We start from the raw sequence: 24,034 nt of genomic DNA on the forward strand, positions 1-24,034 counted from the left end.
GGGCAACCTCACCGAGGTGGGTGCGGCGTTGAGAGATGGGCTTCCCTGCCGGAGGGTGGCCCAGGCTGGACCTGGAGGGACTGGGAGGGGCCGGGTGGTAGTTTCCGGGGAGGAGCTGAGGACAGGTGAGTCCTGACTGTGGCCAGTGTTTTGTTAAAGTTTCCAGGGGGTTAAAAAAAAAAGAGTTGGGGGTGGGGGGGACCCCTGCCAAGACATATTTCCCAGGCCACCTCTCCCTCCCTGGGGGAAGCCTGGATCCTGTGAATGTGACATCAGGTCTCTTCTGCTCTCCTGTGTGCTGCAGATGGGAAGAAGTCGGAACGCACTGGCCAGGGCTGAGGCCGGCAGAGCTGGCTCCCTGTTGGCTGCCACTGAGTCCAGGGGGAGCTGTGCCCTCCCCGGCCCCCGGGGCTGGGCTGAGGCAAGCATATAGAGGAGGAGCCGAGGGCCCAAGCAGAGACCCCTGGGGACTGGGGGGAGGCCTCTCTGGGTGTGGATGTGGGGGGAGGGTCCCTGCGTCCCCCCACCTCCACTCTCGCTGCAGTGGCTGGTTTAGGGGACAGATCTCATTACGGATCTGCTACTGCTACTGTCCCCCCAACTGTGACTTCTAGGGATGTCCAGGGGGACCAAGTGTGCCCAGGCCCACGGCTTAGGTGTTGGGATAAAATCTGTCCTTTTGATCCTAGGGGTGAAGAATAAACAGAGAGAAGGAAGAGGAAATGGTTCTGTGGGTCCTGAGAACTGCAGATGAGTCCGCATTTGAATCCCTACGTGTGCGTGTGCGTGTGGGTGTGGGTGGATTAGAGTAAAACAAGATGAGGAAATGGAAGAAGCATCTATTTGATGGCGTCCGTAGGAGCTAGACGTAGACACATCTTTTTCGTGTGCAGGGAAGTTGCTCTACGTTTATCCCATGGGCCTTACTCAGGCACACCGAGAACTTTGATGGAGCAAGGAAATTCTGGGCACCCCAGCTTTCTCACTTGACAAATGAGGCTAATTGAAAAAGCCAGGTGTCTCACATTCATGTTCTGCTGTACACATTGCAGCATGCTGTTTCCTCCGCAGTGACTGCCCTGTGAGGACCTCAAGGCGTATTTCGTGCTTACGTAGACAGGAAATTGCTTTGAAAACATAAGCACATTATTAAAGGCGAGGTATCGTCTGCTCCCTTATTCAGGGCAGGCATTTCCTCCTTCCCAATACTTAACCCTCTACAAGAACACCCCTTCGACTTACAAGAAAAAGCCAAAGGAAAACAAAGACCCAGAAAAGCTGTCCCGATGTAGGGAGTAAATGGACCATCCCGAGGGGCAACCCCGCTTTCCGTGTCAGGTGCCATTCCTCCCTTTCTAAGCTCCCACCTCAGGTGGCTGCGTTTCCTTCTGTTATTTGGAAGCCAAGGCTGTGGCTTTTTTTTCCCCCTCAATCAGCCCCGGTAGCTCTTCGTCTCCCTCTGGCGTTCCTCTCTCGCTATTTCTTTAGATTGGTGCCCCGGCAAGTGGGGGGATTCGGGGACGGGAAGAGGGTGGGCGCAAAAAGAAAAGCTGATGGGGCCTTCTAATCAGCAATCCTGAAAGGACTGGGTATGTGCCTAAAAGGATCCTTTTTTTTTTTTTTTTTTTTTTTTTTTTTAAACTTCCTTTTCTTGCCAACCCCTCTCCGATCTTTCCCACTGTGGACGCAAAGAACTTGAGCCGAACAGCCTTGGTGGGAGGGGGCTGGAAGAAAGAGCAAAGTGCGTCCATCTATCTGCCAAAATAATCTGACCCCGAGTCCGGGGCGGGGGGAGGCGTAAGTAAGGAGGGAGAGCGTCCCCTGGACTGATCAGCACTAAGAAATCGGAGAGACATAAAAGGCAAATGAAGCGAACAACAATAAAAAAAAAAAAATTCCCCCGCACACAACAATACAATCTATTTAAACTGTAGCTCATACTTTTCATACCAATGGTATGACTTTTCTGGAGTCCCTCTTCTGATGCTTGAACTCCGGGGCTGGCAGCTTGTAAAGGGGAAGCAGACGGCAGCGCTGCACGGGCAGGTTTACCAAAGGTCTCCAATGGGTATTTTCTTTTTCTTAGCCCTGCCCCGAATTGTCAGACGGCGGGCGTCTGCCTCTGAAGTTAGCAGTGATTTCCTTTAGAGCCCGGCCTTATCTCCGGCTGCACGTTGCCTGGTGGTGACTAATGACACAATAACATTGTCTGGGGCTGGAATAAAATTGGAGCTGTTTACCCCCGCTCTATAGGGGTTCAGTATAAAAAGCCGGTCGAGAGCTGTCCAAGTCAGACGCGCTTCTGCCTCTGCGCTGGGACCAGCGCCGCCAGGGTCCCCGGGTCCCCGTGCGCCACGGCCGCCACCGCGTGCGTCCTCGGACCGCTCCCACTGCCTTCTCTCCTGGCAGACGCTTCTCTCTTCTCCCCATTAAAGAGCATTCGGGCTGAAGGATCACTTTGAGATCCGAAGAACCCGAAGCGCTTGGAAGGAACCGAAGCTGTTTTTTTCTGCGTTGTTTTTTTTTTTTTTTTTTTCCCCTTCGGGTTTAGCTCGCAGGGGGAAAGGATTTTGATCCCTTTTTTTCAGAATGGATTACTTCCCCATGATTTTCGCTCTGCTGTTTGTGGCTTTCCAAGGAGCTCCAGAAGCAGGTAGGCACGTTGACTTGTAAATCCCTGAATGCTGCCGTCTTCTTTTCCACCTTAATGCTTTTCTTGCTTCTGTGTTTTCCCCCATTTCTTTTTATGACTGCCGCTCAGAAATCAAGTGTAGGGGAATTATTGCTCAAAGGTGCTTAAGTTTGCTAGTGGAAAAAAAAAAAAAAAAAAAACCTCTGTTGAAGACCATTGTTCCTCTAGCATTAAAATAACATTATTATTATTGCCTAGTGTATTTCCTTGGCTTTTAAAAATATGACTCAATTAAAGCAAGATATAATTTAGCTAAATGTATGTTTGCAATATATGTGTTCATACAGGTAATAGGACATATAGGAATTTATATCTTATTCAAATACTGTTTTAATAGTGTGTTAACGTGTGAAATATTTAAACATTTCAGCTTGAAGCCAAGGAATTTTATTCAAGTCATTCAAGCAATGTATGAGCAGTAAAATCACCTGCAGAACAGTCTGGTGAAAACCACCCCCAGGCGGTTTCAGGGTGAAGCAGATGTTTTCTTTAAAATTGTCATTGTTGACTTTAGATTTCTTTTGGCAAGTTTTTGGCACTCAGAACAGTGTGGGCTCTATTTCCAGTTTTATTCACCTGTCTTGGGAGGGAAGCTAGGATAAATCTTGGCTGCTGAAGGATTTAGATAGTACGTGTGCATCTGCCCGTTTCCCTCTTTTAGGGTCAGTGCACTTTTTTGTCTTTTCATGACCCTGACTGAGGAGAAAGGATGTCAAGGGAATGAAAATTCTGGAATGTGTCTGATCATTTGAAATGTACAAAATTAGGCAGATAAGCTGCGTGGTTAACTTGTCAGTAAGAGGAAGCATGCTGCCGTGGGGAAGGGGGAAAAGGCAAATCCCACCCACACCATCCTGCTCTGGGGATTCAGAATTCAAAACCCACGGAACCTTGCCTGGGTCCCCGGAGCTGCTGCTCAGTTTTCCCTTAGGTCAGTGGTTTTATTGTAGAGCTGATTTCTCTTCTCTCTCTCCAATCACCTCCCTGAAGCTCTGGACCTCCACCTAAGTTCAAGAGGTGTGTCTCACCTGGGCTACTCCCGGCCTTACACAAGGTGTGAAGTGGTGGGTACTGCCCTAAACGGAAGGTGATCCCGCATGAGGAAGTGGCTCTGAGTCTAGGAAAAGGCAGTATGATTTACTTAGTTTCAGGTTTTTGGTCATCAGTCAATTTTAAGCCACTGTAGGGTGTGCTAAGTTCCATGCAGAAGCCAACCCAAATGTCTAACAGGCAGTATTTCTAAGTATTTCCTTGAAGGCTGCTTCAAGGGGCTGGTAAGTCCCTTTTCAGGTGGCTGTTTCCCCTGCCCTTGTATAATCTCTCTGAAGGTGGATAAACCAGCGGCGATAAAGGTGAAGTCATGTTAAGGAGGGAAAATAAGAGAGTCCTTTTTGCTCTGTGTTTCTTGCTGGAGGCCAGCTGGGTGCTTCATCTGCTTTTATCTGCTCTGCTAGCTGTGGCATCGATGCTGTGACCAGTGTGCCTTCGGGCCTTGGGGGAGACACCGCCCACTGACCAGCTCTTTCTCTCCCCAGCGGTCCTGGGCACCGAGCTCAGCACCGGAGCCGAGAGCGGAGGGGAGACGCCCCCTCCCAGTGCGCCCTGGAGGCCCCGCCGGGCCAAGCGCTGTTCCTGCTCCTCCCTGATGGATAAAGAGTGCGTCTACTTCTGCCACCTGGACATCATTTGGGTCAACACTCCAGAGTGAGTCTCTAGAGGGCATCGTTACTCTAGGCTTCCTCCCCTCCGGCTTCACGGGAGGCTGGAGCACAATTACTCTCGTTACTTTTGGGTTCGGACTCTGAAGGGAGCATTTCTGACCACATGAAAGTGCCCCAGTGGGGAAAATGCCCCTCAGGAGGCTGCCGCACGTCTCGGGGGGGAGACACTTTGTGTTGGGCCTCCGGGGGGGAATGTTCTCCATTGGGATCTGCCTGGGTTTAGGGAAAACGTTGCTGAGGTCATATGTGGCTTGGTCCAACCTGTGCTTCTCATGGGAGGGTATAGACTTAAGAGGCAGAAAGGATGATAGAGAGTTATAGTCTACTGTCTTTATCTTACTTATAGAAAAACTAAGACCCGAAATGTTGAAGTCAGTTGCCAGGATGAATTTGTGGTAGAGCGAGACCTAGAACTTGGGTGTCCCGACTCCCCCCACTTTGGAAAAGCCTATTTCAACACAGCAACAGAAACACGGTCCTTAGAGTTCCCTTCTGCCTCCCGAGTGAAGAAAGCAGTTCCCCCCATCTCCCCCTGAAAAGTAGTTCACCCATCAGAAAGAATCCTAAACAAAAATACATTGATTGTGCCCGCGGTGTCCCGTTATGTGAGGGATGACCGAAATCCAAACAAAATCAAATCAAACCAAACAAAAACCACAGCGAGCCTCATACTCAGTAAGGTGATACTTCCAAGGGGAGGACTTTAGGTGAGAATCACAATGGACACACAGGAAATTACTGGAGAGCCTTCTGGTGAGGAGTCCCTCTACAGTCGTATGATAATCACCAAATCACAGGAGGTGTGCAAACCTGGCGTGAACCGTGCACGCAGTAGTGTGTCTCCCCCAGCGTCCTCAGGGGGCCCTTTTAGCATCATCATGTATCACTTGAATTGAAAATCGGTTTTCGAAATCTTGTGAGTCATGGTTTTGCATGGAAGTCCCCCCGCCCCCAACTCCCAAGACCTGTTAACTAAGTAGAGAGTCAGAAAAAGGAAGAAAATATGAAACAGATACCAAAGCAGAGATGTCATAATTTCGGCCAGAAGACAAGGCTGCTGTGTTGAGAGTGGACATGGAATTTCATTGACTTAGGAAAACTGATTTTCTCCTGGGTGGGTCCACACACTTGGGGCCGTTGACGGGCACGCGATCCTGACTGTTAGCGACATTTGACTCTTCTGAGTTTCGCTGCCAAATCCTGTGGTGTGAGCTCCTTAGGAGCTTGCCCCAAAGAATGCAACCTTTGGAGACGATCAGTTATGCTCATAACTTTTGTTCCTCTCTTTCCATGATAGGCACATTGTTCCATATGGACTCGGAAGCCCCTCTAGGTCCAAGCGATCCTTAAAGGATTTCTTTCCTACAAAGGCAACAGACCACAGGAAGAGATGCCAATGTGCTAGCCAAAAAGACAAGAAGTGCTGGAATTTTTGCCAAGCAGGAAAAGAACTCAGGTGAGTAGAAACACCTTTGTTTTCCTTCAGTTTTATGTCCTCCTGACCGTCTTCCTCTTATGATGCTGTCTTCTGGTTGAAAAGAGATTAACAGAGGCATTGAGAACAACTGAAGTTCCTATTGCTGAAATGTTCTCCCTACGTGTATTTTAACAGGGACCAAGACACCATGGAGAAAGGCTGGAATAAACAAAAGAAAGGGAAAGACTGTTCCAAGCTTGGAGAGAAGTGTCTTCATCAGCAGCTGGTGGAGGGAAGGAAAATAAGAAGGTAAGAGACTCATAAGAACAGCTGGTCCCCGTCACCTATGAATGGTCTACTCTCCTAGTCATTCTTGCCTTGACGGGAGAAAGGCCCAGAGGACAGTAACAAAGAAAAGGGGAATCTTTGTGTTCTCTAGATTAAAGAGAGCAAAGGAATCCCTCTCAAATGTTTTCTTGAAGGCCTTGAATGCAGACTGCTGCCCTCTGTACACTTTGGTGATTTTTAGCACACACACCACTAATCCTAAAGGTAGATTTTCCAAACAAAATCTATCTAGAGACACCTTTGTCATTTGGTCACAGCTAGTTTTTGCCTCTCTGAGTCAATATATTTACAGCTTTCCCTGAGAAATTAAAAATTCTTTCAGGGAGAGTTGTTTTTTTTTTTTAATTAAAGTGTCACGTATAATCAAATTCTTCAAAACGTAGCAATTATTCAAATGGCCAAAGGGAAAATAAAGTCATTAGGCAGGGTTGGTAAGAGTTAGAACATGCCATTTTTCAGGTTTATTTATTTACTTTTTAAATAGGGAAATGCATTTGGTGGAGACCCAATGTCATTCCCAAAAGCTTTCTCATTTTTTAATCATGAGCTGGGATCTGGATTAGTAATACCATAGGATTGCTCTGAGCAGTTTTATAGTGATAACTCTTCCAAATCCTAAACATTTTGGAATTCCCAAGCTGCAGGGAGGAATCCTGCTTTCAGATGCGTCCCATATTCTACGTTTCCCTATCATGGTCAGTGGCAACTTTTCCTGGAAATCCAGCGGCAAGAAGTCTTAGGATCCAAGTATTATGAGCACAGGCCTGGCGGTCATGAATGACTTCTGAGTTGTTTACTACTGATATGGGGCCATCCTCAGCGCTTCCCATGTGCTGTTGAAGTTTCCCTATTTATAACCTCAGGCCACTAGTGCTCCTTCAGATGGCAAGATTACGTAAATCACCGTTTCTGGACTGACTTGGAAATCATTTATTTTTTCTATTAGCTTCCATTACATCAACTATTAAATCAATGTTACAATCCTTCCCTTTTTCTTTCTCCTAGAAAAAGAAAACATGAAACCTGCAAAAACAAATTTTTTTTAATTGCCGTAGAATATTGTTTTGGGCCTGCCTGTAGGCCTCCTCTTTTTGAATTTCTTTCCCACGAAGCCCCCTTCAATTTCTTATGTGATTAAGAAGACACTGCTGGCTATTTGAAACCTCTGTTGAATGAGTCTCTCCGTACAATCCCACAGGGGTTGGGATAGGGCTAAAGAAGAAAAGAGAATATCTCTAGTTGACCTTAAAAATTGTACTTTAAAATTGTATTTAATACCCAATTCCCTTTAGATATGACCATATCATCCTTATTCTCCCTGCTCATCGCCCCGCCCACCGCCATTCTAGGCATAAGAGGTAGTTTATTTTCACTTGAGGTTAGCAGAGTAACATGTGGTTTTGGTTGAGGGTGAAAGTTCAGGATCCAGATTTAGATTTGTTTTTGCCAGATTCTAATTTTAGATGTTTCTTTTGCTTGGGAATGATTTTTGTAAAAAAAAATAATAATAATAACATTTGTTTTCTCTTGTCTGGTTTTAATAGGTTGGAGGCCATCAGCAACAGTATCAAAACATCTTTTCATATTGCCAAGCTGAAAACCAAGCTCTACAGAGATAAGAAAGTGACCTACAACCGAACACACTGATGGCAGGTTGTCGGGGCCTGTCTGAAGCCTTCTCATCCACCAAGAGCCCTGGGCCTGACTCTGCACTCTCTCCACGTGGCTGGGATCAGAGCAAATGCGTCCTCCCTGCTTAGACCACTTCTTGTTCCAGACTAGCACAGGACCAGCGCCCTGGGTGCAAACATTCCAGGAAAGGTTAAGGAGTCCCCCAGCCCATCTTCATTTGCCTCCATCAGTGGGAACTGCTTTCGTTTCTCTCCTCCTTTGGGGTGACAGCGGGCTATGCAAAGAAGGCAGAGAGATGCAGTGACCTGCAAATTAGGGTGGCCTCCTCCTAGGGGGAGGAGGACAGGAGATTCCACTTGCGGGCGGAGTTCCCGAAGAGGTTCCGAAGGGAGTGTTTGTGTCTCAGGCGCCTGGCACATTTCAGGGAGAAACTCCAAAGTCCCTGCAAAGATTTTTCTAGGGAATGCACAAATTGAAAACACTCTAAGGACAAACACTCGAGTTAAAAAAAAAAAAGAGAGACTTTGTTTTTTTTAATTCATAAAATGCAAAACTGAAAGAAACTGTTACTACTGTAAATCAGGATGAGTTTCATGCGTATGAGTCTACCTCACCTATATTGCACTCTGGCAAAGTATTTCCCCACCTTTAATTATTGCTTCCCCAAACTCTTCCCCCTCTAAAATCCCCACACTAAGCCCTAGCCTCATGGAAGTCTGTCTAATGTGTCAATAGTAGATATAACACTTTCAGGGTGATCTACTAGCTCTGTTCCATAAGAAAAGAAAGATCAATTGAATCAGGAGATTCCCTTACCTTGATTTTTGGAAACACAACGGTATAGGATTGTTTAGGAGAGACACTGAAGGGTAAACATTGGTGATGATTTAAAGCAGTCAAATTATTTTCCTTTATGTAACTGGCTCATGGAAGAGGTTGGATTACATTTTGATGTACTTATTTTTTTATAGATATTTATATTCAAACAATTTATTCCTTATATTTACCATGTTAAATATATGTTTGGGCAGGCCATATTGGTCTATGTATTTTTTTTAAATGTATTTCTGAATGAAATTGAGAAAATGCTTTGTTTTGCCTGTCAAGGTAATGACTTTAGAAAATAAATATTTTTTTTCCCTACTGTACTGACTTTGAATCATTTCTGAAATTTCTGAGAAGTGGGCCAAAGTGGTAAGAATTAAGGAGGGGGATGATTAAAGATGGTTTCTTGGAAAGGTGAGGTGACAATTAGCAGGAAAAGAATCTTGGCTAATGAAAACAAGAATTTGATTTATATCTTAAAAGTTGCCTTTAGATTGCATTAAGCTAAAAACAAAACAAAAACCCAGCTTTCACACCTCTGTCTTTCCCTGCATAGCCGCCTCTGCTTCCCCTTCACCTGCAAACTCTCCAGGGACTTTATCCATTAGCTATGCTTTGGCTATTAGACGGGATCCAACAGTTTAAGCTGATGAAGTGGTGAGAGGTGCTTTCTCCATGTTAATAGACTGAAGGAAGCAATGGCGAGGCGACCTCCCCAAAGGTACCTAATTATACACATTCCACACCAGAGTTGCTTTGAGAAAATGGCCTGCTCAGAGCAAGTGAGGGCTCCCACTGGCTTTTTCTTTGCTCAGATTAAGAAGTGTGTTTACTGAGGAACACCAAGCACCTTCGCTCTTTCATGGTAGCGCAGGACTGAACACGTGCCCTTGGAGCCAGAGATACCAAATGCTGATTCTGGGCCTCCTGCATCTCGGCACCTCCCTCCTCCCCACTTGGCCTTGGCTGACCTGCCAACCCGTTGGGGAGAATAGTGCTGCAAATGGTTGTTACCAACAGAAGCCCATAAAGAGCTTGATCAGCTTCTGAGAATCTTCACCGCCTTTCTCTGACAGGGTTTGAAAGAATGCCTGGCATTCCTCAAATAGTAGCTCACAGGGATCGCTGTTGTCCAAACAGTGACACATCTGAAGGATGTTAAATAACAGTCTTCAGGTGTGCAGAGCCAGTGTCCTGGGCAGAGTTTCTATCTCTACTGGCATTGTTTTTCATCTTTCACTTTTTTGTTTTTAGGAGACAGTCCAGTGTCTTTGGGGAATTGCTTATAAAACTCATTTCATCTAGCAAACTGTTTCTCGGTGTGCGGTTCTCAAGGGGAGGGCGAAGTTTTGTCCGCATTGACAAGGGACTTGGCCTGAACTTAGCCCCTGTTAATCTTGAGCAACCATTCCATCCCCTGGCATCATGAATTTCCTCATCCGTTAAATGAAAAAGGGGAGGAATGTCTCTAAAACTCCAAGAGCGAGCCTGAGATGGCAGGAAGAAGTGGAGGTGACAGGAAAGAGTGAAGATCTGAGCTTGGAGGACATGGATCTAGTATATTTAAGAGGGAGTTGGCATGGGAAGAAGCCCCTGAGCAAAAGAAAAACAGGGCAAGCAACGGTGATGAGATTTTCCTTTTCTTTTCTTTTTTAAGAATATTTTTTATTATTCAGACTTTTAAATCCTCTTCCCCGATGCTTTCTGCCTCAGTAACCAGCAAGAAAAGTAAAAAGTGCGAAGCAGCGCTCCTAGGGCATGAGGGTCAGTAGTGAAATACGTTGGAAGGTTCATAGGAAATAAATATTTTTGGAGTATGTAGGAAAGATTGACTATTACTCAAGGATAATGCCAGCTCGAGGGGTGAATTGATGGCCCGGTCTGTCATGCTTTCTGCTGCTCTTTCAGTAAAAGCATGGTTTCTGGAAGCCCACTTAGAACAGATTTCTCTCTTCACACTAACGAACAGGCAGAGCTTTGATCTCAGGGATCCAAGGACCCGAGGCTCCTGGGTGGGGAGAGGTGACCTTTGGTGAAGGGAGAGGTACCCACTCCAGGGGTACATCATTTTCGCTCCAGGGATTGGCTTCTTTTGTGATGGAAACGATTGGCTTTTATCCTGCCTGTGCTTCCCTGAAATACTCAGGGTATTAGACTAAGAAACTAAGTAGAGTTCTCACAACTCCAGGTATTACATTAAGCAGGGGTTCCCTCAGGAAAGAAAGAGCAATCTTTGGTCTTTCCAGGGGAAAAAGCCAAGGCCCAGAGAGGGAAGTGACTTACCTAAGGTCACACAGCAAGCTGTAGCATCTCTGGAGCCTGAACCCTTGAGCACGGCTGTTTCACTCAGAGGCACCTGGAGGTCAGTGGAAACAGACACCCAACCCAACCTCATTAGAGGGTTCTAGGTGGTAAAGCAAAATCGCTCTTCACAAAAGCTTTGCCTTCCAGCCTCACAGATGATGGTTTCCAAATCCATCCTTTTTATTACTCTCTCAGGAATATCAATGTGCCCCTGAGCCCCGGTCGCAAACATTTTAGTTGTAAAATATTTGTTTACTACATCATCCTCATGATGCCAATACACGGTTGGCAGAAAAATTACTATAATTTACAATGCCAGCCTCCAAATCTGGTGCCATGAGTGCTTCATTGACAACTTCTTCTGGAAACAGATCTAACACACGGGAAGAAATTGCAGTGATGAATGCGATGGCAGAGGCAATAGCGTTTCCTCAAATCCCGGGTGGTAATCAGGGAAAGATCTAGGGCTGGTGCCATTGGATATTGAAGAGAGAAGGGCCTCAGCCTTGGGGGTCACTGACTGATGGAAGTGACGTATGCCAAGCCCGACAGGCAACGTGCTCCTGAGAGGCAACACATCGGGAATCTGACATGCAGTTTTGCTGGTTCAGAGTCTTCTGTGTTTCTGCAGCTTATTTTTCTCTTTCGTATTCTGAATCATACCAGGCCTCCACCCTAAACTGCTGTGGAAATACCCAGGGATGAAATTAACAATAGCCATCACTGGCATGGCGTGGGCACTGATAGGGACAGAGCCGGGGGGTGGTTCTGTGGCCCCCAGGCCACCAGGTTCCTGGTGGTCCCCAGCTAGGCCAGATGTTAAACCTCCAGGTGTCGGATTGTGGGAAGGTCCAGCCTTCTGAGAAGGCATGGGCAGCCAGGATGGAATTTCCAGATTTCTTGCTTCTATGGCTATTTATCAGCCATTATGAAAGTATTTCAACAATAGCCAAGACATGGAAGCAACCTAAATGTCCATCGACAGATGAATGGATAAAGAAGTGTTACATACATATAATGGAATATAACTCAGCCATTAAAAAGAACAAAATAAAGCTATTTGCAGCAACATGGTTGGACCTGGAGATTGTCATACTAAGTGAAGTAAGTCAGACAGAGAAAGACAAATATCATACGTAGAATCTAAAAAAAATGATACAAATGAATATATTTACAAAACAGAAACATACAGAGTATGAACTTCTGGTTACCAGGGGTAAGGGTGTAGGGGGAGGGGTAGATTGGGAGTTTGGGATTGACATGTACACACGGCTATACGTAAAATAGATAACCAACAAGGACCTGCTATATAACATGGGGAAGTCTGCTCAGTATTCTGTAATAACCTAAATGGGAAAAGAATTTGAAAAAGAATAGACACGTTTACATGTATAACTGAATCACCTTGCTGTACACCTGAAACTAACACAACATTGTTAATCAACTATACTCCAATATAAAATAAAATTAAAAAAAAAACTAATATAGTCTCATTGGTACATGAACCTGTGCATATCAGACTTGGAAGTATCAAAACTCTTGGTCAATTATCTTCTTGACATGCACTGAGTGGGCCCGCTTTGTCTTCACACCTGCTGAAGTTTAGCCCCACATCTTTCTGTCCTTGGACCTTTGCTGTCTTGCTGCATTTTCATCCCTCTGTATCATCCTCTCACTCTCCATGCCCCCCTCACTCATACACTGACCTCCTTTGGTAGAAGTGGAAATACTTTAAGGTATTCTTCGTCTCCTTGGAGGTTTTTAGAAGGACAATTTTATGGTGGCCTAAACTGGGGTCTGCCTCAGACCAGAACTTGCTAGGGTCTTAGATCTGCTCTAGGATTCACACGAAGGAGCTACTTGTAAGGCTGGGTCTTTGCCTCTTAGATTAACTTTGGACCCTGAAAGGGTGGCCAGGTAATTTCTCATTAAAATGGGGACACTTTGGATAGTGCTTGGTAATGCTCTTAGCAATAATCATAGACTGTCCTGGGCAAACTGGGACATATGGTCACCCTAGAACAGGAGAAGCCTTGAAGGAGGTCGGAATTTCAGATCCACCTTGATCTCTCAGAGATGACCTGGACCTTGGCTCTGTTTAAGTAGACTCAATGTCTATATCTCTTTATCTGCAGACCAGGCGAGGACAGAGAACTTTCACCTTTTCTAGGGCCTCCAGGCTTGAGTACGGAATTTCAGGCATAATATATCAATGAATTAATAAATGTACAGATGGGTTACAGGGTTCAGTAAGATAGGGGCAAAGGTGATAATGAGGCTAGACTACAGAAGATTTATAAAACCCATTTATAGGGATCTCTTTAGAGAGTTTGCATAGGTAAAATATTCCTTTATTCAAGCTCCACTTTAGTGGTAATTGTCCCAATTGGGTGAGTCTTTCTATTTCTTTGTACTCCAGTTCACCCTGCATATCACCATCATCATAATAACCTTCCCCAAGTACTTCAATCATAATTTCCATAAATGCACAGCTAGAAAGAACTTAAAAATAAATGATGTTATATATTCCCATCTCCAAATGTCTCCCATTGCCATTCTCGGCTGATAGAACAAAAAATGTTATCTCCTGACAGTGAGCAAGGAGAAGCACCAGATTGAAAGAAAGGTTAGAAAGAGGTACGATAATTTCTGAGTTCTTAGTTCTTTATTACGAATATCTTCAAACATAGCCAACATTTGAGAGAAGAGTATAATAAATCCAGTATACCCATCATACAGGGTCAGCAGTTGTCAAGATTTGACTGATACAGTTTCACCTCTACCGACACTCTGTCCTCCCTTCCTGGATGACTTTGAAGCAACCCCAGGTGTCATTATCCCATCTTCTGTCAATATTTCAATATGGATATAATGCATTTGATATGCTGTGTTCAACCAAGTAAAATGTGAAATAGCCAATTGGATATGGGCGTCTGGAGCTTAGAGAGATTGAACAATAAATGTCCCCGGACCTCATGGGACCCATCATAACACAGGAAACAAATATGTTACCAGCTAACATTTATGCAGTGCTTACTGTATGCCAGATACTCTTTTGAGAGGTTTGCAGGCATCAACTGATTTCCTCCTTAACTATCACCCTGTGAGGTAGGTACTTTTATTTGCCCTGTTTTATGGATGTGGAAACTCAGGGACAGATTAAGTAGTAACTGCCCAAGGTCAGGCAGCTAATTAAGAGACAGAGCTTGGTATGACCCAGATAAACTAGTTCACTATGCTTTGTGACTAAGAAGAATACAGCGATAAAGGCTACACTGTGGGATTGGAACAAGTCCTATGATGGTGTAAAAGTGACAGTGATCCTTTCTGCGTGGGGGTGAAGACAGGAAGTGTGATGGTTTCTTGGGAAGATACTGTGAGGATGGGCCTTGACCCTTACCTAAACAAGAAAGCACCCGAAAGATTTATAACTCAATCAAAAGTATAGAAGAGTCTCAATAAAATGCTTCATCTACAGAGGACTTGATAAGAATAATGTAGCCTAACATGCTATCTATCTCATCAAGAGGTAATTTATCTTACTACAATTCAGAAAGGATAATTAATTCAATGATACTGAAAATCTTCAAGCATCACAACCACAAGAAAGAGAATAAAAATTTCATTTTCCTAAGTGACATTGATTTTTTTCTGCTAAATTATCCTGCTAAAACCCAGAAAGGGTAATTAATTCAATGATATTGAAAATCCTTAAAGAGCATAACAACAACAAATGGGACTAAAATCTCTTAATTTCAAGTGACATCAACTGGATTGAAATTTGGGGACATGCCTTTAAAAATAAAAAGAAATCAATTTGAATAGATTTCAACTAAATTTAGAAAATTTATCTAAACTTGTGGCTCATAAGATGAAATGATTCCACTAGAAGTCTCTGTATTTAACCAAATGTAGAATTTATTGTATAGTTCAAGTGCTCTGCTAATCTCTTACTGTTTGTCACATGGTCATAAATGTCCTTTCACACGTTGAGAATTCCCACTTGATATATAGGTAGGGATTGCTGTCAACCTAAATGTCTTCTTCAGGCTTGAAGAATTTGCTAAGATGCCATTAGCAATCACCTTGCTATGGACATTGCTCACTGGTTTGTTTCCCTCCATAACTAGTTCATTTTGCTCTGATCAATGGCCATCGGTGGTGCTCCTCAGTTTGGTGAAAGACAAGATGCACAGGGCAATTAAGATGATTCTATGCAGCCTACTACAATAAAGACAATACTCTTTAAGAAAGAATATTTCAAGAGAAGGAAGGGGGCTTGGGATTTTATAGAAGCAGGTAAACAAGGAAGTTGTCCTTGAGTCTTATGGGAGTCACGAGAGGGATGGAGATGGTCTTCTCTGAATCGTTGAGAAGGGATGGAGGGGAATATGAGAGAGGCAGGGTCCTTCGAGGTCAGCTATTTCTCAGAACACTGGAGGGGGACTTCTTGACTTTTGCTTTTGGGGAACACAGGGCTCAGGTAAAGTTCAACATTGTTCATTTCCTCTTTTTGTTCAAGATGAACATACATCATCACTGAACAACTAGGCAATAATCCTAAACCTTCTGAGTGAGGCGAAGCAAAGTCCCAGAAATAGTTTCTCAAGGAGTCTTCATGTTGCTACTGTAAAAGCAGCTGAACTACCTGTACAGAAGTGGTGGTTAAGGTCTGTGGTTTTAGGGTCCTAGAGATCAGACCCCTTAAAAGAAGGATGCCTAAAATGAAGAAGAGAAATGTTAAAGATTGTATTAAAATAAAGAGCCAAGAACTGAACCTGAAGGGTAACCAGCCCAGTGGATTCCAGGAGGTCAGTGGAGGAACATCTTCCAGTTATGCAGTACTGCTAAGTGAGTTTCTTGGAGCTCTTGAGCTAGGATGTTGGTGGTTTTGTTCATGTTGTCTACAGGGTATACCTGACCCTAGAATTCCACTAGGTTTGCTGACTGGTCCAGTCAGTGCCTTTTCCAGGGAGAAATCAGACCCATGAATGGTCTTCTATGGTGGTCAGTCCTTCAAAGTACATATCAAGCCATTGGGCTTTAGCTCCCAGGGCTTCTGCAAATCCTAGGGAAAAGGGCCAGGCAACCAGGAGTCCCATAGGGACCTAGGGTAATCTGGTTTTAGTTCTCAGTGACACAGACAGGCAGCAGGGAGAAAAATTGGAAACATTAGTTTAAAGGATTATAGTCAGACCTTGAAGGAAACTGGAAGGATTGAAAATCTGATAAGGATTGACAATTTGGGAAGGTAACAAGAGTCAGTCCAGTTTATAAATGGATACCCAAACCGATTTTTCCAGAGTTGGGGAGCAAGTCAATTATCTATCCAACAGACAAGATAGAGACAATTTGAAAAGAGATCCAAAATATTTCAAAGACAATGAACAGGGCTAGAATCTGATAACCTGGAAGGTTGTGCTATATAACATACAGTTTTCTATTAAAATAAATAATTTCCCTCTACAGTCACCATACTTTTGATGAAAGATAATCTCAAAGAAACATTATTCTTGGTGGCAAAATAAGGCTAGTCTCATTAAATTTGGCATAGTTATTTAGACAGGCATGACAAGAATGGTGATGTATCATATAGATGATATTAAGTTTGCTTTCTGGAATGTTTCATAGGAATTTCAGATTGAACTTTTATAAAAGCCTTTAGAAGCTAAGGAGTCAAGCCAAGAACTTGCTACCAGATTTTACCTGGAATAGCTATAAATTTGGGCAAATTCGTCTCTTGTTGAAGTCTCCCAAATACCTAAGATTACTGGGTCTGCCAGGAAGAGACCTTTCTTACTCACCTCTGAGGCTGGGAACCTATAAGCCATCAGACCTATTCACCCATGAGGGCCTTGTGAATACCAGCTTCATAAAGCCAGCCTTAATTCCTTAAAAGTATCTGGTCATATCTGATTAAATGAGCATCATTCTCAAATATGACACTCCAGGCAAGGTCCTGGTTGCATACTTCATGATTTAAATTATGTCATAATAACAAAAAGGAGAGATTCTTGTTGAACCTACGCACATACATTGCCATGGGAATAAAAATACTAACAAGATTTTCTGAATTCTGGAAGAGTCAGGCAAGGAAAATAATATATCATTTATAAATGTTTCATTTCACTTTACAAAAACAGTCTACTCAATTATCATGAGGTATAGATAGCTTAAGAGGAAAAAGAAAGGGCTTCCTTATATATCCAAAAAGTAGAGTATTAGAACAGTCGTATTCCAAACAAAAAACATCATCTTTCCTCATCAGCTCATTCAGTGTTATGTAATTAAATCTTATTCTGCTCAGTTTGGAATTAGCAGTGTCATAACCCATCTGTTTCTCAACTAGAGTCTAGAAATCCTGACTCACTCCACTGGTATGATCTCAAAGTTGTTTAAGCAGTGCCATCAGAACTCTGTACCCAAAAGTACTTGACATAGTCCTTTTCTATGGGACTAAATAATAAAACAAACAAACAATAAAACAAACAAACAATTATTTATAGACTAAATAATAAAACAAACAAACAAACAAAAACCTACCTGAAGATGACAACAGACTTTAAATGGCTGTGGTTAACTTATTACTGCTAATTTTAATAGTGAAAGATCTGATGATGGTTCATTACAAAATAATGCAACTGACAAAGACATTTGGTTGTTAATGTGGCATGCAAAACAAGGTAATAAAGTCAGCCCAAAAAGTTCTGGACAAAATAATTGTAAACATACTGATCACCCCTATTTTCAAAGAAGAGTGGATATTACATCTAATTTATAAAAATAGATGAATATTATCTTTACAGAGAAAAAAATTCTTCAGATGTAATTGTAATGATCCTGACACAATAAATCATGAATATAGTATACCCAGCATATAGTTAGAATATACAAGGATATATCAAGAATATCAAGTAAAGAGATTGTGCAAGTCCTAAACATCTATATGTTAATAGAACTCCATAGGTAAGTGATGGGAATCCCAGATGAAAATCACTGGCCTAGAAGATGCCAGGTGCAAATTAACTAAGTAAAATTGTGACAACTTAATATTTTAAAACACTGAAATTATGACCAATAGCACTATGCTGTTGAATAATATTAGGCAAAGCAGTACTAGGACTCATAAATAGAAACATATCATGGACAGTTATGGAACTGACAATTCTCTAGGAACTTCTCACACTGCACACAATTTCTCAAATGTTTATAACATTTCATCCATGCACATTTTATCCAGGGACAACTAAGCGTCTCTTCTGATGTGCTAACCCATCGACAGTAACATATCACATATATCTATTTCTAGCACCTTTCCTTTTACAAAGATGAAAGCAAATCTTGGTGTATTTCCAGGAGCCCTCTGGGAATACATACATACATATGACCATCTTTGTACCACATACAAATAAGAGACAAAATTATAATGATCCAGACATCTAATGAATATCCACTCATTAAGTCAATTTAGCATCAGTTAAAGGTTTAAATTTACTAAATATCTTGCAAATTATCTTCAAGCTGACATACTGTAAAACATAAAAAAATTTCAGAGTAATGATTCAAGTGGGTTAACCACAAATTTACAGTTTTCATAGTCTTAAACATATACTAGAAGTTATGCTAGCTTATTCATTCAGTAAATCTGTGTAAGTTTAGGAACAACGTATACAAGTAGAATAAAAATCTATGCTTATTTAACACTGATATTTAACACGGATAAATCAGAGAAAACATAGCTGTTTTTATTAAACCAAAATTATTAAACTAGTATTGTTTACCTAAATTATGTTAACTTATATTCTTAAATTATTTCTGAGTTAGTTTCTATAAAAATACCACTTTTTTTCACATGGAAAGCATTAGAGATTCAATTTTCTTAATTTCTGAGAATTTAAGAAATATTCAGTTTATAGAAGTACTTATTTATCTCTGAGCCAATCAGACTAGAGCTCCTTTAATTTAAAAGATTTTCTAATCCGTTTATTAACATCACCAGGAGATAAGAAAATATCATACACTCACACAATGAAAGGCAAAAGCCTTTCTAATTTACAGACATATAAACGTACAGACACACACACAGAGAAAGCTTATAGTTTCAATTCTAAAATTTCAGCCATAGGTCAAGCATAAACCCAGAATAAAAAACTCACTAGTCCGGATATTCACTTCCTGGTTGGCTTGAAATTCTTAGTTGATCTGAGCTCAAATTAGATAAAAAGAAGAGACTAACAAGTCAAATTCCCTGTTACCGTTCACCCAGCAGAGACAAGATCTCTATAAACCATCAACTGTTTACAGAGACCATCAAATGATTAGACCATGAAACCCAAAGAAGATGGCATCAGAAATCGAGTGCTCAAAAACAATCAAAATCAGGTCTTTACTGTGCTCCCTAGGGACAAGGGTCTGCAGCCGGGGTGTCAGATTCCCCACGGGGTCCCCGAATTGCCAGTCAGGGACACAAAGGGCTCCGGATAGCTCATGCCCTGTGTGGAATCGGGATCTGACCGTGAGATCCAGCTCTATCCAAGTCATTGCATCCAACTGAGAGAGTCCTTGTTTCCCAGGAGAATGTGGGAAGAAAGAGGGGAGCCAGGTCAGCACAAATGTATGAAGGAAAGTAGCCCAAATGCAGTTAAATGGCTAAAAGCATGGTCATTGGGTTCAGATATACCATTGGTCCAGACCACTTCTATGACCGTTGGGAAGCTTTTTTACTGTCCTGACTCTCCATCTAGTCATACATAACATGGAGATAATAACAACTACTGCACAGTGTGATTGTAAAGGCTGACATTCCACCTAAAAGAAAACTCCAGATACCAGCCCTCGATACATGATATAAACCCTTTGCTGCGTGCCTTCAACTTATTTTTCCTCTTTTATCTTCAACCTCCACCTCTACCTTCTATTTTAGGTACTATTTTAGGGCCACATTTCTCAAATTTTGTGTGCAATAGAATTACTTGTAAAGTTTGCCAAAATGAAGATTTCCAGATCACAAACCCCAGAAATTATAATCTGGTACATGGTAAGACCCAGAAAACTTTGTTTTAGCTACCATCCAGGTGGTTCCAATGTAGAAGGTCTTCAGATTACAATTGAAAAAAATATTACATAAGCTGTTCGCGGCCGTGGACTTTGTCTCCACCCTGCGTTTTCATACGCTGCTTTCTCAGAGAAGAATGCTCTTTCTTCAGGGTTCTGCTGGTGAAATTTTATTTATCCTTCAAGTCTCCTTTCAAATGTTTTCTCTTGTATGAGGTCTCCTTGGACTCCCCAAGGCAAAAGGGCTTTGTCATCTCTCCTCTGGTATTTGTTTACATGTCTAATTCCACACTGACAATGAACTCTTGTAGAGGAAGGGCTGGGTCTTAACTGATCTCTGTGTCCTCAGCATCAAGAGGAGGTAGGCTTTGAACGTCTGCTAAATGAAGTGACAATCTCAACACTAAATTTCGTGGAGAATGATTGGAATGTCTCCCGTCCTTGGCTTTAAATTCATCTAAAATCCTGAACTGAGAGTCTTACAAAGATTCAGGCCAGAAGGCAGTGAGGTCTGTCAAGCCACAGACTGGAAAAAAATATTTGCAATGCATATATTGGATAGAAGACGGGACATCTCTCTGGGGTACCAGTCTCTAAGAAAGGATGCTAACACGTGACAGTAATAAGTCTGAAGAATGGTGCCTATTAATTCAGGTTTCCACATGCAACTCATTCCATTACTGGTAAAATAGACATTTATTCTACCTCCGCCAAAGTAGACAGTGTCTTTGAGTAGAAATAAAAACATTCTTAGCATCAACCTATCTCTGCTATTTTTGTGCATGAATAATCTGTTACTAGGGCCATACATGGTGCTACCACCTCTCAGTCCACCCATCTGACAGTCACCCAGAGTCAGTGGTAACACGCAGCCGCCATTCTGAAACCAAATAAAGCACGATGAGGCGCTCGTTCTAGGGAACAATGTTTTGTAATTATTTGCTGACCTGCGCTTAAGAGTGTAAATAAACATTACTCTCTAGCTATGAGCAACCAAATAAGCCATGAAATGGAAGATAATTCCCAGTAAGTTCAAATGATAAATTTAGTATCATGTGAACATCAAGAGCTTTACAACCTCGTGAAAAGGAAAGCTGTTTCAACGTTAGGAGTGAAGAGAGTCCCTCCCTTTGAGGGGCGGTTATGACTAGCGGAGAGCACAAGGGACTTGTGATGTTCTATTTCTTGTTCTGGGCGCCGAAAACACGGTTGTGTTGACTTTGGGGGAATTCTTTGAGCTGTACATTATGACATATGCTCTTCTCTGTGTGTGTCATATTTCAAGAAAGCTTACTTCTCCCTCCCTTAAAGCATTTTTTCCCCTTTCTTCAGTAAATAAATGCTGAACAAATATATACAGAATAATAGTTTGGAGTGGTGCCAGCAGTGTAGCATGCTTCACGGGGCATATATGTTTTGGTCTATCTGGGCATCAGATGTGCCTTTCACTTGATGCAACTCATTTCATTGTTCCACAACCTGGCTTTCCTCTTCGGAGTAAAGGCCTCCTTAGCATTTTTTTTTCCTGAATAAGGTCCCCATCTTGGCTGCATACAAAAGGCTCCATGAACACCACTGCCCCGTCTCAGATTAGTTTCCTTGTATGTGTTGCCTGGCTTTGTCAGGTCCTGACACCATCCCGAAGGTGGTAAAATGAGCCAGGTGATTTCACCTCTCATGGCACACCTGGAGGACATTGCTTGGGCACGAGCCAGTTTATTGCTCACAGCCTGAGACATATTTTCCCATGAGCTAGCTCAATCTCCACCCCCCCATCCCAAAGGACTTCCTGGGTGGGGAAGGACACATCAGAGAATACGGAGCATTGGAACTAGTGGGAAATACGCTTGACATTGGAGATGCTGTTCCCACTCCCTCCTTCCCCACCCACTCCACACTGATGTGTCAACTGTGATTTCTTACTAATGCTTGGGTTTCGCTCTAAGCTGTCTTTGTTGCCCATGCCTATCAACACACACATCCAGAAAAGTAAAGAGCATCGGGGAAGTCTGCCCTGTGCGTATGCAATTCTTTGCTGTCGCTGATTGCCTTGAGCAGCTGGGAGAATTTGACTCCTGGAATTCACAGACAGAAGTCGGCTCCCTAAGAACATCTTTCTCTGCACCTCTGACCTGAAACCAGGGATGAGGATGAGCATCATTTGGCCGTAAGTGTTTGTCGGTTGACACATGACTTCAAGGTCAAACCAACCATTTGCTTTCTTCCAGTCCATTCCTCTGGTCCTTCCACTTGGTCAGTTCCATGACTATCTGACCCAGGGCCAGAGAACTTAGCAGCTCTACTAAGCTAGACACAATTGCAACGCCAGAAAGGCTTGTGCTGAAGTGCACAGGAAGTAGATGCGAAGAGTTATCTTTGCTGTCAGGTTGCAGTAGTGTTGCAGCCAACTGGATTCAGGATGCTTTTGTTTTGTTTTCCTCTAATAAATGTTTTCAGAGGGCTTGCCTTTGGTTTCTCAAGCAGTTTGGCAAATTACGTATCTTTTTTATTTAAAATAATTTTATGAGGTATAATTTATATGCAATAAAATGCCCAGACCTTAATTATTCAGTTTAGTGAGATCTGACAATTCCATACACCCATTCGAACCAAGACAGAGAACAAGACCATCATCTAGAAAAACCAATCGTGTTCAGATTCCTCTTATCATATTCTGATTTCTCTTATCATAAATTAGCTTTGCCTATATAAAATGGAGTCATACAATATGTATTCTTTTGGGTTTGGCTAATTTTGCTCAACATAATGTTTTTGGGATCTGGCCATGTTAGAACTGTTATGAGTAGACATTCTTGGCTTACTCCCAATCTTAGAGGGAAAGCATTCAGTGCTACTAGTTTGAACAACAGTTTGTAATTAGATGGAGAAAATTTTCTCCTATTTCTAGTTTGCTGATAGTTTTTATGATGAGTGGGTGTTTGATTTTGCTGAGTGCAGTTTCTGCATATATTGAGATTTTTTTTCTTTATTCTCCTAATATGGCAAATGACATTGATTTTTAACTTTCACATATTAAAGCAATCTATCTTGCACTTCTGGATAAGCCCTACTTGTCGTGACTTATTATTTGTTAATTATGGCTTTTTGTATGTCGCTAGATTTTATTTGCTAATATTTCATTAAGGCTTATATATATATTTATATAATGTTAAAGTTTCTTTTTGAAAATACCAATATTTTGTGAGGTCTAGTTATATTGACTTTTTTTCTTTTGACAATGATTTTGTTTTCTTTAATTTTTTGCTTGTTTTTTCATACGTTTCTTAATTTTAGATTTACTGCAAACATTGTGCATTAAAAAGAACAGTAGAGACCAAGACAAATTTATTTACATCCAGGAAAGGGCATGTCTCATCTTCTGTCAAACTTTTATAGAGTGGTTTGGTCAGTAACGATTGCAATTGGGTTGGGCTGAGCTCCATGTTGTTTTAGTTATGCCCGTACACCACACATTTCCCAGCAACGCCCTTCTGCAGCCTCCTATTTATTATAAGCACAGGGGTCCCAGAAGGTGTCCCTCAGGTCCCCTCTTCTGCCCTCAGATTTCAGGAGTCCCTGTGCCCTGCACAGCAGGAGGGGGTCTCTCTTAGAATTTCTACCTTACCCCAGTGATAGGTGGCACTTGGTGTAAAGCCAGGAGATCGGGTTTCTCTGGGTTCTTCTGACCCACCTCTACTCTCACAAGCCTCCTGCACCTGTGCTTTCTCAGCTACCCCGCCCCTCCTCCACAGGCAGACAATGGTGCCTCATGCTTAGCGTCTGGTCTGGAGTCCAGGATGGATTCTCTTGGTTTTCAGGCTCTGCCCTCAGACTTCTGCAGGCCATGAGAACCCGTGCTTCAGGGAGATCCCTTCCCATGCTCTGATCCCCCTGGTGGCAGGCTGCTCCTGCCTGATACTCAGTGTGAGTTCTGGAGTGTAGACGGATTGGGCAGATTTCTTCACTCTCCCGCTTCGCCTTCACACAGGCACATGGCATTCTCTTGCGTTCCTCAGAATTCCCAGCCCTTTCCCTGTTGTC

The 24,034-nt window shown here is 42.6% G+C and overlaps 1 protein-coding gene and 1 long non-coding RNA gene across 2 annotated transcripts in view; one reads left to right on the forward strand and one right to left on the reverse strand.

Moving 5' to 3' along the window:
- LOC309638003 overlaps positions 1 to 24,034 on the reverse strand; it is a 789,902-nt gene that overhangs the window by 274,488 nt on the left and 491,380 nt on the right. The gene's annotated exons all lie outside the window — the stretch shown is intronic.
- Positions 2,290 to 8,956, forward strand: EDN1 (endothelin 1). The gene is made up of 5 exons (XM_082414839.1): positions 2,290 to 2,653; positions 4,228 to 4,396; positions 5,711 to 5,869; positions 6,026 to 6,139; positions 7,723 to 8,956. The coding sequence occupies exons 1-5, from the start codon at positions 2,590 to 2,592 to the stop codon at positions 7,823 to 7,825; spliced, it is 609 nt and encodes a 202-aa protein (XP_082270965.1). The 5' UTR covers positions 2,290 to 2,589; the 3' UTR covers positions 7,826 to 8,956.

The sequence above is a fragment of the Balaenoptera physalus genome (assembly GCF_965194825.1).
Source record: "Balaenoptera physalus genome assembly, chromosome: 11".
In the NCBI taxonomy this organism is placed as follows: Eukaryota; Metazoa; Chordata; class Mammalia; order Artiodactyla; family Balaenopteridae; genus Balaenoptera; species Balaenoptera physalus.